At 36.8% G+C, this 15,477-nt stretch overlaps 1 protein-coding gene across 5 annotated transcripts in view; it reads left to right on the top strand.

Moving 5' to 3' along the window:
- Positions 1–11,559, top strand: part of FCHO2 (FCH and mu domain containing endocytic adaptor 2) — an 85,715-nt gene extending 74,156 nt beyond the window's left edge. For all 5 annotated transcript variants that reach the window (XM_069002379.1, XM_069002381.1, XM_069002377.1 and 2 more), the window contains 6 exons: positions 88–243; positions 1,174–1,306; positions 4,076–4,275; positions 6,368–6,432; positions 8,891–9,055; positions 9,284–11,559. In XM_069002379.1, coding sequence (XP_068858480.1) covers positions 88–243; positions 1,174–1,306; positions 4,076–4,275; positions 6,368–6,432; positions 8,891–9,055; positions 9,284–9,306 — 742 coding nt within the window. In that variant the 3' untranslated portion in view covers positions 9,307–11,559. The remainder of the gene's footprint in view (positions 1–87; positions 244–1,173; positions 1,307–4,075; positions 4,276–6,367; positions 6,433–8,890; positions 9,056–9,283) is intronic.
- Positions 11,560–15,477: the final 3,918 nt, after the last annotated feature.

Raw genomic sequence — 15,477 nt, 5'->3', positions numbered from 1 at the left:
TGAAAATACAGTGGCTGCTTTAAAATTAGTATTATAACTAGGCAGTTTATGAGTTGCAATGAAGCTGATCTTTTTATTCTCTTCTAGATGTATTGTGAAGATTACTGGTGATATGACAATATCATTCCCAAGCGGGATTATTAAAGTCTTCACCAGCAACCCATCTCCTGCTGTGCTCTGCTTCAGGGTGAAAAACACAAGCAAACTAGAGCAGATTCTTCCAAATGCACAACTTGTATACAGGTTTTGTATTTTTTTTTTTCAATGTAATTGTAAACTACAAAATTTGTAAATTATGAGTTGTTGTGTATGTAAATCATAATTCTTTGCATTCTGGTTTATTTAATGACATATAATTTAATTTTCTGAATTAATCTTGTTCAGCTTAGTTCTCTCCACTGTCACTATTAAAAATCTCAGTGATTACTGGACTTAAAACTTGTGCTGAGTATAACAGGAGCCATAAAAAATAATGTGTAAATGTGTCTATGTTTTTATATGCATTTTATAAATAATTTCTTTATACAGTAGTAATAATGGTAAAACTAAATTATGAAACAGTAGGCTAAAATGGAAAACAAGTAGTAGGAGATTCATGTACTGTCATTTGCCATCTACTAGTGCATTTTAAAGCTGACTCATTACACTAATCAGATTCTTTACATTACTATCTCTCAGATGTGTAGCAGCATGCTTGGAAGAATTTGTAAGAAAAAAGGTTGCTGATTAAGTAGAGTAGTTGTTGAAATTGCACTTGGAGATACTATTTAAAAAAAAAAAACAAACAGAAAATCTGGAATTTTTTAGCAGAAATCCATTTCAGCTGAGCAGTTTATATTTCATTTATTGGAGATACTATTTGAACACTAAGTTAAATGGTTTTAAGTGCTGTATTTTTTAAATTACTAAAATAATGAATCAAATCATGTGCATGTATTCTTTTTTATTTAATTTCATTTTGTTAGTTCATACTAAAAGTAATGAATGATTCACACAAAATTAAGTTTAATCACTGTTTGACATGACAGTTTATAACTGAAAAGTTAGCAGAGCTGTATCTGACAAAGTGAATTATACTGAAAAAGCATATTTTGCAAAAAAAGGTTAAAATGTCTAGTGTTCTTGTATGAGTGGTGTAATATTTCACCCCTAATTAGTGATCTTTCTTTGTAGTGATCAGTCACAAAGTGACTCCAGTACTAAGGATTTTTGGATGAACATGCAAGCTATAACTGTCTACCTCAAGAAATTATCAGAGCAGAATCCATCTGCATCCTATTACAATGTGGATGTTTTAAAGTATCAGGTAAACACTTTTTTCATTTTGGAATTTTTAAGGAATTCCAGCAGATCTGATGCCTACCCAGAAATTAAAAGAATTATTCTTTGTCTGCCAGTATGGAGATGAACTGTCATCCCTCATCTAGACCAATTCTGGGTATGTCTTTACTTACGATACATAAACTCTGCCCAGGCTTAGCACATTCCTGCTATGCTTCCTGTCATTCCCTAAGATACAGGGCTTGTTTCAGCTTGCTAATGCATCAGCCCAATCCCACAAGCAAGCTTCAAACACTGCTCTCTTTTTTTGTATTTGTCAGCAATATCAAATTTTCCTTTAAGAGATTTGGTGGGGACTTGCTATAGTTAGTACTTGTACTATCTTTTGAGTTTGCAATTGTCTAAGTTTTGGATGCTGTAGCTGATGAATTTTAATGCATGGTTATGGCTTGCAGTTGAAAGAGAGTAGGTTTAGATTGGATATTAAGAAAAAATCCTGCAGTCAGAGAGTAGTGACTCATTGGCACAGGTTGCCCAGAGAAGTTATGGATGCCCCATCTATCCCTGGCGGTGTTCAAGGCCAGACTAGATAGAACTATGAGCAACCTGGTCTAGTGAAAGTTGTCTGTGCCCATGATGAGGGTGGGTTGAAACTATACAATCTTTAAGGTCCCTCCCAATGCAAACCATTCTGTGATTCTCTCTGAGAATGTATGACATTCTGATTTCTCACGATGTAATAAAATGGGAGTAGTCAGAATGCATTTACTGAGGGACAGTCACGCTTGACTGAGCTGACAAACTTCTATGATGATTTCCCCTGTGGATGAGGGCAGAGCGGTAGATATTGTCTGCTCAGATTTCATGAGGCCTTTCAACACCATCTACCACAGAATCCATATAGAGAAGCTGGTGAAGAACGGGCTGGATGAGCAGACACTCAGGTGAACTGACCCCCAGGTAGCATATTGATTTTACATTTTAATAGCTTCATTAATGATCTGAATGATGGGACAGAGTGTACCCTTGGCAAGTTTGCTGATGACACCAAATGGGGATGGCCCTCTGTATAAACCAGAGGGTCATTCTGTCCTCCTAAGGGAGCTCAACAGGCTGCAGAAATGGGCTGAGAGAAACCTCATGAAGTTCAACAAGAAGTGCACTTGGGAGTCACCAGCTGGAAATGAGCTTGGCAGAAAAGGACCTGAGGGTTCTGTGGGTTACCACGTTGAACATGAGCCAAACAACTTGCTGCTCGTGCTGCAAAGGCAACAGATTGTCTCCTGAGCTGCATTAGGCAAAGTATTGCTAAGTGAACAGAGGGGATCCTTCCCCTCAACACCACACCTGGAATGCTGTGTTCAGTTCTGGGTTGTTCATTGCAAGTGAGACTGGATAGAGATCAGCAAAGGGCCACGAAGATGATGGTGGGACTGGAGTATCTGTCCCATGAAGAAAGGCTGAGAGACTTGGGACTCCTAAGCCTGGAGAAGGAAAAGTTCAGGGAAATCTCATCAATACGTATAAATACCTCAGAGAGGACATAGAGAGGACAGAGCTAGGCTTTTTTCAGTGGTGCCTAGTGACAGAATCAGAGGCAATGGACACAAGCTGAATCACAGGAGATTCCCTCTGAACAGCCAGAAGCACTTTTTTCCTGTGACAGTGGCTGAGCACTGAGCACAGGTTGCCTAGAGGGGTGGTGGAGTCTCCATTTTTGGAAATGTTTAGAAGTTGTTTGGAGCTTAGGCAGCCTGCTAGAGGTGGCTCTGAATGAGCTGGAGGGTTGGACCAGACATCTTCCAGGAGGTCTCTGTCAACTTCAGCCATTCTGTGAATCACCGAGAGGATGTTCTGGCTGTTCATAAAAAGTCTTCATGAATACTTAAGGCAGACTCACCTCAAAGGGAGAACAGGGATTTTCTAGGCCTGCATTGAAATGTCTGAACATCTGAGACAACTCTCTACACACAAAAACCCCCTGAAAATTACTTGTCAGTCCAACTGTTCATACCTGTAGTTTCCACATCTGCCTAGTATGGTTTACTGAACCATAAAGGTTGGCTTACTGAACCTGCAAAAAGCATGTTAGGCACACAGAATTAATGAGAAAGATGGAAGGAAAAAACCATTTGGTTTGCTGAAATGAGTACTGTGTATTCTTCTGTAAAAATAAGGCATTGGCACATGGAAGCCCAGACATATAAAAAAGGTTTTGGGCTGACAAAGAAAGGCAAGAGTGTGCACCAGGACACAGGAGGTTCCTCAAGTAGATTGAGAAGATGGCTGAGATGCATCAGTGCAGTAGAATGAGCTCAGCTACAGAAGCAGCATTCAACCCTCCTGCAGCAGGCAAATAATGCTTTGAAGAGATAAAAGCTGTTCTGCTGGCTGCCTGTCCCATAATGACAGGTGGTGTTCTCTGCTGCTGGTTGGTTGGGCAGCTGAATTGGCACAGCACACAACTGCTAAGGATGAAGTAATTTTGCTGCAAGCATGTTGCATAAGGCAGAACACAACAAAAAGGAAGCTTACAAAACGTTATAAAAGAGCAGGAAGGAGCCTCATAGGCCAAAGGGAGTTTAAATCTTTAAGTATTTTAATTTAAAATTAAAATAACAGGAATTCCTTTAGGCAGCAGTCTTCTGAATTCTGTGATTAAGGACCCAGGGGTCAATTGTTCTCTTGGTATTTTGTCAGCACTGAGACTTATATTAGTTACCATCATCCCCTAATTCTGCCCAAAAGGTGGATATGTTCATTAAGTTGTTTTCAATGGTTTATTCTTTTACAGGTATCCTCAAATGGCATACAGTCAACTCCCTTGAATCTTGCAACTTACTGGAAATGTGATGCTGGCACTACTGATGTGAGAGTGGATTATAAATACAATCCAGAGTCTATGAATGTGCCTAGTATGCTGTCTAATGTCCAGGTTGTGGTACCAGTAGATGGAGGAGTAATAAATATGCAGTCACTTCCACCTGCAAAATGGTAATATCAATACTTTTCAGTATTTTTTCAGATTCATTTCAGTCTATTCTTTATTGTCATAGCCAGAAATTTTCACAGGAAGAAGTAGTAAAATGTGTAGTATCAGATGTCTAGACATTTGTGGTTTGAAGAGATCACGTGCAGCCAATTCACATAAACTGAGACAGTAAGTACCCATCCCAGCTGTGTAATAATATAAGCCTTTATGAATTTTCCAATGTTAGCTTTATTTTGGCCAATAGATTGAATAGACAGTTTTAATACAGTAATTGGAAATGGTTAAAAAACATTTTCTCTGTGTGTGTATAAATGTATTCATATAAGGGGATTATACAGAAAAAGTAGCAGAAATGCAGTTTTTAAAAAGATTTCCTGATTGTTCTAGCTTAAAAATTAGATTCTATTGGAAATAATTTTAAAACACACTTAGGTAACTGAGCAGCTCTCCATAAATCAGGTAGCACTGTCTCTCAATTCAATTGTCATGCAGATTATTAGACTAGCAGCTACCTGCCACCACCTTCTGAGCCTGCATTTACAGTAGCACTTCAAAGTGTGACATAGACATGAAGAAATTATGTTACTGCAAGTTTGTGGAAACAAACAGAGGGTAGTGGGACTAGACAGAGTAGTACAGCCCTGGAACAAAAGGTGAGCAGAAGTCAGTCACTGTGCCTGTGCAGCATATACATACTTGCCCAGCTGTAAATAAATCCTGGACTGTTTATTCCCAAAATGGTCTTTTTAACATGAAGAGGGCAAAGAATAGCACATTGAAGGAAGTTAGAAGTTAGACTTCGTTAACCTTATTTCTTATAGATCAGGTTACCTTACAAAGCAAGGTTTAAAAGAAAAATAAACACAATGCATTTATTGGGTAGATTCTAATGTTTTTGGAGGCAATACAGTTACAGGTGTTTATTGGACAATGTAGTAATAAAGTATCATTTTAAGTGGAAAAAAGTCCTTACAGGACTGAATCTTTCTTGACTTGGTATTTCAAGGAAACAATACTTTTAACCAAATTTTAAGTTTATTCTGAACAAGAATGTGTTCAGTATCCTATCTGAATGACACAACTACACTGTGGCGAAGCCAATCTCCCTGCCCAGGCTTCTTCCACAAACCCTGTGTAATGAAGCCAGAGTAAAAGCAGGAACACCCATCCAGAACACCTAGTATTAGCTGGGAAGACTTAGGGATACTTCTGTCAGTGAATTCACCCAGACAACTTCCAAAACCCAGAATTTTGAGCCTGGCAAGCTGACAAAAAAAAAAAAAAAAATCAGTTATGTCCCAGGCAGGTATAGTGTTTGTGATGTACTACCTGTTCAGTCTAGTGGATTGAGTGGTGGGGTTTTGGTCCTTTTTTAGGAAAAAAAGTGGCTTATAGCTTGACTTCCTGTGAGTAAATGCTACCATAAATGCTACTTATGTGAGCATTTCAGTCCTGCTACCTCAATGCCAAGAGTAATTTCAAACCTATCAGCACTTCATGCTGCTCACAGCTTTAAGTTGTTTACTTTCCTTTGATGCAAGTACTAGAAAGTCCTCCAGGAGTTAAATGCCCTGTCAGCTTAGACACTCTTGGTACCCTTTTTTGCCCCTTTACAGTTTCTGAAGTTAGCTTGAGCAATGTGTCATGCCAATTAGTGTTACTAGATTGGAAATGAACTAAATTCATGCTCTCAGGACTCTCACTTAGGGGAGAACAATCAACATTGCTCCCCAGTCTACCATCATCACGAAGCATCAAGGCATAGCTTCCAGAGTGCTTCAAAAGTAACTTACACTTTAAGACTGCAGAGGATTTTGAAGTTTGGAGCCGTAGGTGGGGACACGGGACAGTGTTAAATGTGTAAAAAATTGTATAAAATGTGTAAGCAAGTGTGTTCTTCTGAGCTTGCTGCTCTGGAGTGATGCAGACACACCCTTCGCTTTTCCTCTTTTCCTCCTGTAGTTTTCCACAGACTTACCTTAACTGTGCAAATATTTTTATAGACTTCCATTTAGAGATGTCTGTACCAGTGTAAATCAAGGGAAATAAAGTTCTAAAACTAGTGCTTATATCTAACCTACCATTCTCTTACAGGAATGCAGATCAGATGAAAGCATATTGGAAAATATCTAGCATTTCAGAGAAGTCTGAGAATGGAGGCAAGTTGAACTCTTTTGTTTTGCTTTCTTGTACAGAAAAATTTTAACAGTAAACAGGTGATCATCTTAGCCTCTATACCCTCTAATTCCTTTTTACACATTTTCTCATGCTGTATCCCATTTACTAGTTCACCTTCTTCTCAATTAATTGCTTCCTGAGAGATTCCATTATGAGTTAGATGTCAAAATATAAATTAATTATTAGCTATACAAGGGGAAAAAATGAAGTACCCTGAAAGCAGTTAGTAGTTCTAAAACAAAGTTTAGATGGGATAGGAAATTATTGCATTCATGCCATTTGGAAGTGAGCGGTTACTCAAATGAAAATGGGTTTAATATCTGTGTCTTTCTACACATGGCTAATTTAAATACATTAGAAGGAGATAAATGGAAGAACCGGGAGTTTAAAAAAAAATCCAGAAGTCCTGTGCTTAGATAGATTATTCTTGACCAACATTTTGAATCTTGGTTTTGACCATAATGACTCCAGGAAAAAAATTAATGTATGCACAGCTGCTCAGAGTGGTAATTTATACAATATTGCGTAAGATACCAATAGTTGTCCTCTGCCCAGTGCCTTTCTCTTAGCTCTAATTAATGTCATGACCCTTACAGTCTCTGCAGGTGCAATATTTTTTGAAGCAGTACAGGAGCCAAAGGGAAGCATCTCATCCTCAAAGCCTCTGTGGAGAAAAGAACTGCTAATGTAAAGGAAAGGCCTTTAGTCCTGTTAAGAATTTAGTGAAGGGGATTGTGAAATCAGAGATTTGCCTGTAAATATTGCCTGGTTTCATATAGAAAACACAAGCATGAAAAGAGAAGAGAACTTCTATTCCTGCAAAGGCTGCAAAGTGTCTATCATTCAAACAAAATTAGAGAGAATTTTATTGGACAGAGGTGATTACTCTAGTCTGGTGTACTTTGTCCTTCACTAACCTCACAGTTCTTTGCTATCTGTCTTCCATTACATTGGAATAGCCCTCTCTTTTTATTCCCTTCTCCAAACACTGTGGCTTCTTTTAAAAAAAAATCATACTGAAACATAAATGCAGCCAGATGTAGAAGAACTGTACACTTACAGAGCAGCACAGAATTGGCTGCTAGTGATCCAGTTTGCATCTTGTGTGTTCACAGCAGACTTGCACATATCCCACTGCTTCTGCTGTATTCTTTCTCTTTCCACTATCTTTTCTTCCCCTTTTCTTTGAGTATAAACACGTATAGTGCTCTCAGTTCAGGAGGAAGTAATACTGTGCTGATCTTGCACTTACAGAAGCAAAGAGAGAAGTTGCACAAACACTGTCCATGTCAGGATAAGTGTCTTCAAGTCTCCTGGTGGACAGCATGATAAAATGTTTTGGGGGTTTTTATGGTCCAACATATTATGTGATCTGTCAGTTGGAGAGAGATAAAACACAGAACAAACTTTCAAAACACTTGAATATATGAGTTTCCATCCTTAGAGTAGAAAGAATTGCCAGTTTACAGAAATAAGGCAGACCTACTGAAGAAATTAAATTGATCTTAAGCTAAATTTATAAAGAACAAGACACTGTGTGAAAAAAATTCTTCTAGTTCCTGCTTTTACCTCAGTAACATTTCAGTTACTAACTTTCCTTGTCATTTAGCAGTTCTTATTTATAGGAATAGCAAGTTGTTTTAAAGTAAATTTATTCCATTATTAATTATTTAAGTCTCATTTTCCCAGCACACTTCCCAAGAACAAGAGAAGACCTGTTATAAAACTAGAAACTGGTAGCAATGTGGGGATTTTTTAAATGCTTTTCATTGCCTACAGAGACATACTTAAAGTAATTTTGAACAATTATTGCTTTATAATAGTATCAAAGTGATACCACTTCACCACTGTGTCTGAAAAAAATCAACTGAAATTTGTAATAAGTATTTAATCAGATCTTTTCTTTAATAGAAACATAGTAATTGCTTTCTTCTGGGTACATTACTGTAGAACTGCTTTTCTTCCAATGTTTTTGTTCATGTACTTTCATCTAGACAGATCATGACAACTTTTAAGTGTTCTGATGTAGTTTCAAATCTGCTAGTGAAAAGCAGATAGTATCTACCTATCTATCCATCGGATACCATCTACCATGAGATAGATGGTATTAAGTACTTAGTGACCAGCAAGCATAAATTATTATAGGGACCAATCAGATAAGTAGTAAGTGATTGCCAGGCTGTCTGATACGCACATTTTGTATAATCTTGCAGAAATGTATATTGTTTCTCTTTAAATCACTCACTAGTCATTGTCTTTGACAGAGTATTGGAAAAAACAGACTTGTACTCTTACCTCTTTTAATAGTAAATGTAGGTCAGCCACTAGGAATAGATCTCAGAGCTCACCCTGTTAGTTTCACTTCTTACTACGAAAAATTTGGAGACATCATTTTGTTCTTGCAAAACAATCAGCTTCTCAATTTTGTTGTTTTTATAGGTTCTGGATCCCTCAGGGCAAAATTTGAGCTTTCAGGAGGACCCAGTAAACCAGCAACACTTGCAGTGCAATTCATCAGTGAAGGAAGCACGCTTTCAGGAGTAGATGTGGAACTTGTAGGCACTGGCTATCGGCTTTCCCTTCTCAAGAAGAGATTTGCCACTGGTAAGACACTGACATGCTTATATATTCAAATTAATATTATATATTTGCTAATGTTAAATTCTAAAATATGAAACTGTTAAATGAGTGATGTATAAATAGTTACTCTTTATTGAAACATTTCTGACAAGTCAGTTTGCTTTTCCATAGTTATTCAAACTGCTCCAAGGAAAATATTGACAAAATCTGGTTTATCTACTGACTGCAAAAAAACTTACCTTTGTTTTTCAGGACGGTATATGGCAGACTGTTGATGTACCTGTGAAAGTCGTCAGATCAGGAGTGCAAGAAACCCACTCTGCCCTCTCTAATTTTCAAACACTATTTTAACATGCATTAATTTTTCCAAAATGTTGACCTACTTTGAGGCTAAACTACAGAAAGTAAATGCACTTTTAAGAGTCATTTTGAAAACTTTTTATTACTTTACAATAGCACTGAAGTTAACTTCAACACTGTCTGTAAATGATCAACTGCAATACTTGGGGAAAATTTGTTGAAAAATTAGTAACTTTATGTAGATGAAGTCAAAATAGTAATCTGCAGTTGTAATGAAAGTATGAAATGTTATGTTGTACTGTAAACATTAAGCCTAAAATGTAGGGGAGCTAGTAAGAAATATTTGAGCTTTTCATAAGTAATACTCATTTTTCAGATTCTTTAATTGCCAGATTTTAATTGACAGTTTATAAAGATAGCAGAGGCTAAGTCTCGTGTAGTTCTTCTATCCATTCATGCCACAAGACCAGCTGAGTTAGAGACGTGTAAAAGTAACTTGATGCCCATGTATCATTGTTTTATATAGGTTTTTTTTTTAACTAAGTGCAATGTGTTAAAAATTGCAAAACACAGCAGAGATTTACATCTGCAATAAGTCAATTTTTTGGGCCTTGTGATTGAGTTAGTGCGGTAGATTTAATTTATTTTTATATTAATTGCATAACATTTGTGCCTTTCAAGAAAAAAGCCTGTGCCTATCCAATTTGATACTCACGTGCCTCACTTCCTTTTTCAAAGTTTGGCTCTTCATCAAGAAAGTGTGGTATTTGTATTATACACACAACTGTTTAAAAATTATTTTCACTGCAATTTATTTAGAAGGCAGGTTTGCAAAAACTGTAGTTAAGAAATTTAAAATACTGAATTACTTCCTCGTGGAATAATTGCAATAAAATGTGGTTTTAGTAAAGGGAGGTGCATCATGAAGGACTCAGAAACTTTTTCATTAAGTAACTTTAATGTCACCAAAGAGGAGAATCTGAAAAATCAGTGAAGATAGGAAAAAAAAACTTCTAAAAGCAAACAGCATTACTCTTTGCTTTGGCAATAAGTCTTCAGACTTCGAGTGCTTTTGGGGATGTGTGATGTGAATGTACATATAGTACTTCAGGAGGCATTTAAAAAGGATATTTTATGGCTGCAGGATGATAAATCCTGCCATGCGTTCGTTTTTTTTTGTAACTACCAATTTTAATATTTGTATTGTTATCTAATCTGCTTGCTACAGCCTAAGCACAGGGATGTGACACATCAGTAATAATTTTCTAAAGCAAGTCACTAATTTAGAAAATCTACGTATTTGTATTACCAAGTTGGCTTTTTTTAAATGTTGAAATCATAAGCATTAAGGCAAAATAATTCAATAACCTGCATATGAAAATTTTAAATGAACATTTAGCATACTAGTATCTATTTCAAATTCTCTATTAAAACAGTAAAACATGCTTGAGTTAATTCATGAAAAGCCAGTAATGAATTGGACTGCTGAAGCTTTACAAGAAATTATGCCTTTGCAGAGGCTGCATAAATTGTAGTGTACAATAGACATTTTTGCAGGTGAGAGTTTCATTGTTAGTACTAAGAACATACTGTACTGTAGATTTGATTGGTAGAGTACATTTGGCTCCTAATTTGCTAATCTTATTGATGATAAATTTATAACTCATAAAATGGTACAGTCTTTTTATTGGAATTTTAATTGTAACGTGCTTTACAATCAAACTGATTAACACAACAATATTTTCAAATGAAAAAACAAAACCTATTATTGCTATTTTAATCAAGTATTATATTAATTTCTAAGTTAAATGAAGTAGTTAATGTTTCAGCACTTTTAAACTAGCCTTCATTCAGGTGTTTTTCATACATTTGCATTGGGTGCAGGTTACAATTTTGAAGCCATACAAGTTTATATAGACATTTTGTAAAGAAACTCAAAAGCAATGTAAAAAGTACGTGTAGCTATCTGATATTAAGAAAAAAAAAAGTATGTAGCAAGCTGGTTCTTGCTTGTGTATACAGCAATATCCCTTGTAGCTGCCTCCTAAGAAAACTAATTTGTAAACACAACTCTAAAGGATCTGAATTTTTATGATTTGTTACTACATTAGACTGTAAATTAGAGCATACAAGTTTATCTTACAAAAATTGTAAATACTTCTGAATTTTCATAAAATGTAAATTTTAAAAATGTGCACCCATAATAAACATGTAATATATAAATTAAATACTGACTTATATTGCCTGTACTTTTGCAGTTAGTTCCACAGATCTTCTAAGCAATAAGGTAATAGAGCAAAACCATGCCTGTGTTAAACATTTTTAAAGTGTTGATTGATTTTAAAGTGATAAAGGGTAGAGATCATATGAACTCTTTTGTATATTTAAAAACAGAGGTGGATGGAAAGATGACTTCTCTAAAACATTTCATCTTTACTAAACTGGAATGTCTGAGATGTCTATACTGGCCTATGCCTTTACTAAATTTATATGCTTCACTAATAAATTAGATTAGGTAAAACTGTGGATATGTTTATGAGAAAAATCCTAACTTGTGCTGTCTGTAAGTAGTGCTATCAAATGCTGTAAATTCCCCATCTTCCTTGATAAGAAAGGTATTTTGTTGTTGCCTATATCTTCTTGTGTGTGCAGGAGAAGAATTAGTGACAAGATTAAAGTAATTCTTTCTGATTTCTAATGTTCCACCAGTCACAAAGAGTAGAAAATTTAGTACTTCTTCAGCACTCTGTGTGGTATAGTCCTTCTAAGCTTTGAGCACAGAACAGAAGTTGAAACTGAACAAATGTTTTTGAATCTGTTTGTTTCCTACTAATCCCAAGGCCTGTAGAAGCTTAGTAAGTAATGACTTATTAAATTCACTTTCTCAGCTGGTTGGATATCACTGTTATAGAGGTACCATTCTTGTCATGCAGGAAAGCAATAGTCCAAGGGCTTGATTGTTATCTTCTGCTGGCAGGCAGGAATGATGAATGCAAGTGCTCAGTGGTCAGACTGAATGGTCCATCTAACACAGTAGTCTCTCTTCAACACTGGTGAAAGAACACGCTAGAGCCTTGGAGAGCTCATGTGTCATTTGCTTTCTGCTCCCCCAGCACTTCAGTTATTGGTTAGGGATGTAAAAAGGTGTTGCTCAGTTCTTCTAGTATTCATTGAATTTAAAGTGTAACATCTGACAGAGGCTGCTCTGGCCTGTCTGTTGACACTTGACTTGCACCCAGGTACCGTTCACAACTGCTGCAAACTGGATCACTACTGTCGAAGCAGGTTTGTGATTATCTAAGTACATGATCAGGTAGTTTTTCAGGGAAACCTATCTCTACCACTGCCAAATAACATTTATGTAGGATATTTGAAGGAGCTAAGGTATTTGATTATGAACTGGAACAGTATGCAAGTTATAACTGGTGAGTTTTGCTATCTAACTAAAATGAAAGGTCTTGCATCATGCCAAAAAGAATTACATTTCAAGTCTTGTATGTTTGCAAAGCTTAAGATACACAAATGTTAAGATGGCTATCTTTTGTTTTGCAATTGCTAGATAATTGGCTTCCATTTCAGTTGTTATGAAAGGGAAATTATACTTAAGAACATGCAAGACAGAAAGTCAGGAATTCCTCCAAGCATAGAATAAGCTAAAAACAGTTCAAAGTACAAAAGCAGCAGATAACATATCTACTGTTGAGGTGCTCTTGATTGGACTGATTACCAAGTCTCTCAACTGAAAACTTAATGTTTATCTTTAACTCTACATACTATTATACCAGTATTCCTCCTCAGCTCACTTTGACCTCCATGTTTACTGACGTTGATTTTTGGGTTCCCGCCTAGTTCATTCAATAACCCATATAAGGCATACAGTCTTAAAAGAATAAAATAATCTTAAAACACAAGAGGCCTCTTCTGGATTCTGCTCAATTACTTATTGAACATTTAACACACAAGACCCACTGTATGCACTCCAAGCTGATAATTCTGCATTTTCTGTAACTGCTTTTTTCACTTCCTTTGGAATCCATTCTTTTTGATTTTAAATCTGGGATGGCTATTTTAATGATTGTAACCTAAAATATTATTTTTGTTTGCCATTGTCCCAGCTAAATTTATTTTAAAAAGTCTTGTTCTGTAACTTAGTTGTTATTATTATTACTCAGCAGGATTTTTTTAAAGGTTAATAATCATAAGCCACAAATCATGCCGATTTCACTACTCTGATTATTCAGCTTTTCCTCTTATCATGCCCCAATCTGCCTTCTTGAAGTCCTCATTTCTTAAGTCATGTTTTCTGCTCCCGAAAGTTAGCAGTAGTAATGTGTTCAGCGATGACTCAAATCTTTCTCCATCCTGGTTAAGGAAGCAGCCCATTTTTACAACAATTGCTGATTCTCCCCTCCAGATGTTCCCTCCTGCATTGCTGTTTGATAAGATCCTTATATAATATCCACAGCCTTCTCTTCTGCTTCCCACTCTTGTCATTGGTAGGTTATACAAATAGTCATCACTAATACAGAAATGTTAAGGCTGCCCCAGTGTTAGTACTGATGACATTGCATCCAGGTAGGATGCACCAATGCAACTTGGGAAGGAAAAAACCCAAAACCCAACAACCTAAGCTCAAAAACTGTCATTTATCTTCCACCTGTGTTGAACTCTCTTTCTCTGGCACCTTACAGGACCGTGGATTTAGACAGGGAACAGACAGAATTTTCAGCCCGTAAGCACCTGACCTCATCAATGCAAGTTTCTCTTTCGCAGGTGAAAATCCCTTGGCCTGTGTGCATGAGTCCCTTCTCACTTCTGAGCAGTGCCTAGATTGACAGCACACGTTAAGTGCTTGAGTGTGTGAGCACAGGAGGAGTGTTGTAGTCTGTGATTTGCCATCTCTGCAGCTGACATCCCTTTAAAGTCTCACCAGTCCTTTCCCCTGGGTGGGCCAAGTGCTGCCACACCTTTTCCCCTCCTGAAATCATAGTTCTATACTCTGAGTCACTTGATTAGAAACATTAGGCTGGATGTCTGCTTCTAGTGAGATTAGAGAATAAATTTAGTTTTCTTTCAGGATTAAAATGAAGATTTCTCAGTTTAAAAACTGCATCTTGTACATCTAGCACAAGAAACTGAGCCCTCAGATGACTGCTGTTAGTCTGGCATAATTTCTCTAGATAGTATAGAGGTAGTATAGAGCAAATACTACTCTTACAGGAAAGAGAATAAGGAAATTACAGGGAAAAATGAATGTGGACACCAGTGTTCCCTTTGGATTAAGGGGAAGAATACGTATTTGCCACAACTTTCCCATAGAGGAGTTGAAAATGTAAAAAAAATTCAGGATGATGGGCCATTAGAGCTACTTCTTTGGCATTTTGCAAGATACTTGAGATGACCATCAAATTTCTCAAAATGGAAGTCATATCCTTAATACGATGGGAGAACATGGAGGATATCTTCTCTATCCACCTAGCTATGAGCTAGAACTTGTCACTACTGCACTCACTAAGTACCAACCTTTGCTTACAGGAAACAATAAGTTTCCCAGCAGGAGAAATATGGAACCTGTACCCCCGTTTTCCTCAGCTATGACCTTTCCAGATTGCTCAAGGTGGCAGTGCTTTTGCCAGCTGCTCCCCAAGAGATGCCACAAAAACATGCATTAGAATTCAGAGGTTTTTGGCAAATAGCATCTTCTAGTCATTCCTCCAAGTGATTGTCCAGCTTAAAACAGTCGTACAGTAACATGGCTTTGGTAAAGAACAGTGAAACCATAATTTCTGTTTCAGGAAGCAGTTCATCCCATCTGTAAGCAGCAACAGTGCAGTCTGGCTTTTCATGCTACCCACAGTTAGGAAAAACAGCTGTTGTCACAAGTTGTAAAAGAAGCTTTCAAAAAAATGTTACACTGTTCTTGTAGTGGTGACTGTTACCTCAGCATCAGTTTATAAGCAAAAAATTACCCTTTGAGAGTCCTCCTGGGCCCAGGAACATAGACTCAGCTATACCTTCTATCTAGGTATCAGTAAGGTGTTTGTACCAACACACAATAGGAGCAGTAGTATCCAGAAGACATGTTCACTATTGCAACTACTGACAACAGTCTACAAGCCATTATTTTAGTGTGTGAAGCAAAAAGA

This window comes from Aphelocoma coerulescens, assembly GCF_041296385.1.
Source record: "Aphelocoma coerulescens isolate FSJ_1873_10779 chromosome Z unlocalized genomic scaffold, UR_Acoe_1.0 ChrZ, whole genome shotgun sequence".
In the NCBI taxonomy this organism is placed as follows: Eukaryota; Metazoa; Chordata; class Aves; order Passeriformes; family Corvidae; genus Aphelocoma; species Aphelocoma coerulescens.
This window is presented reverse-complemented; position numbering and strand designations above follow the sequence as displayed.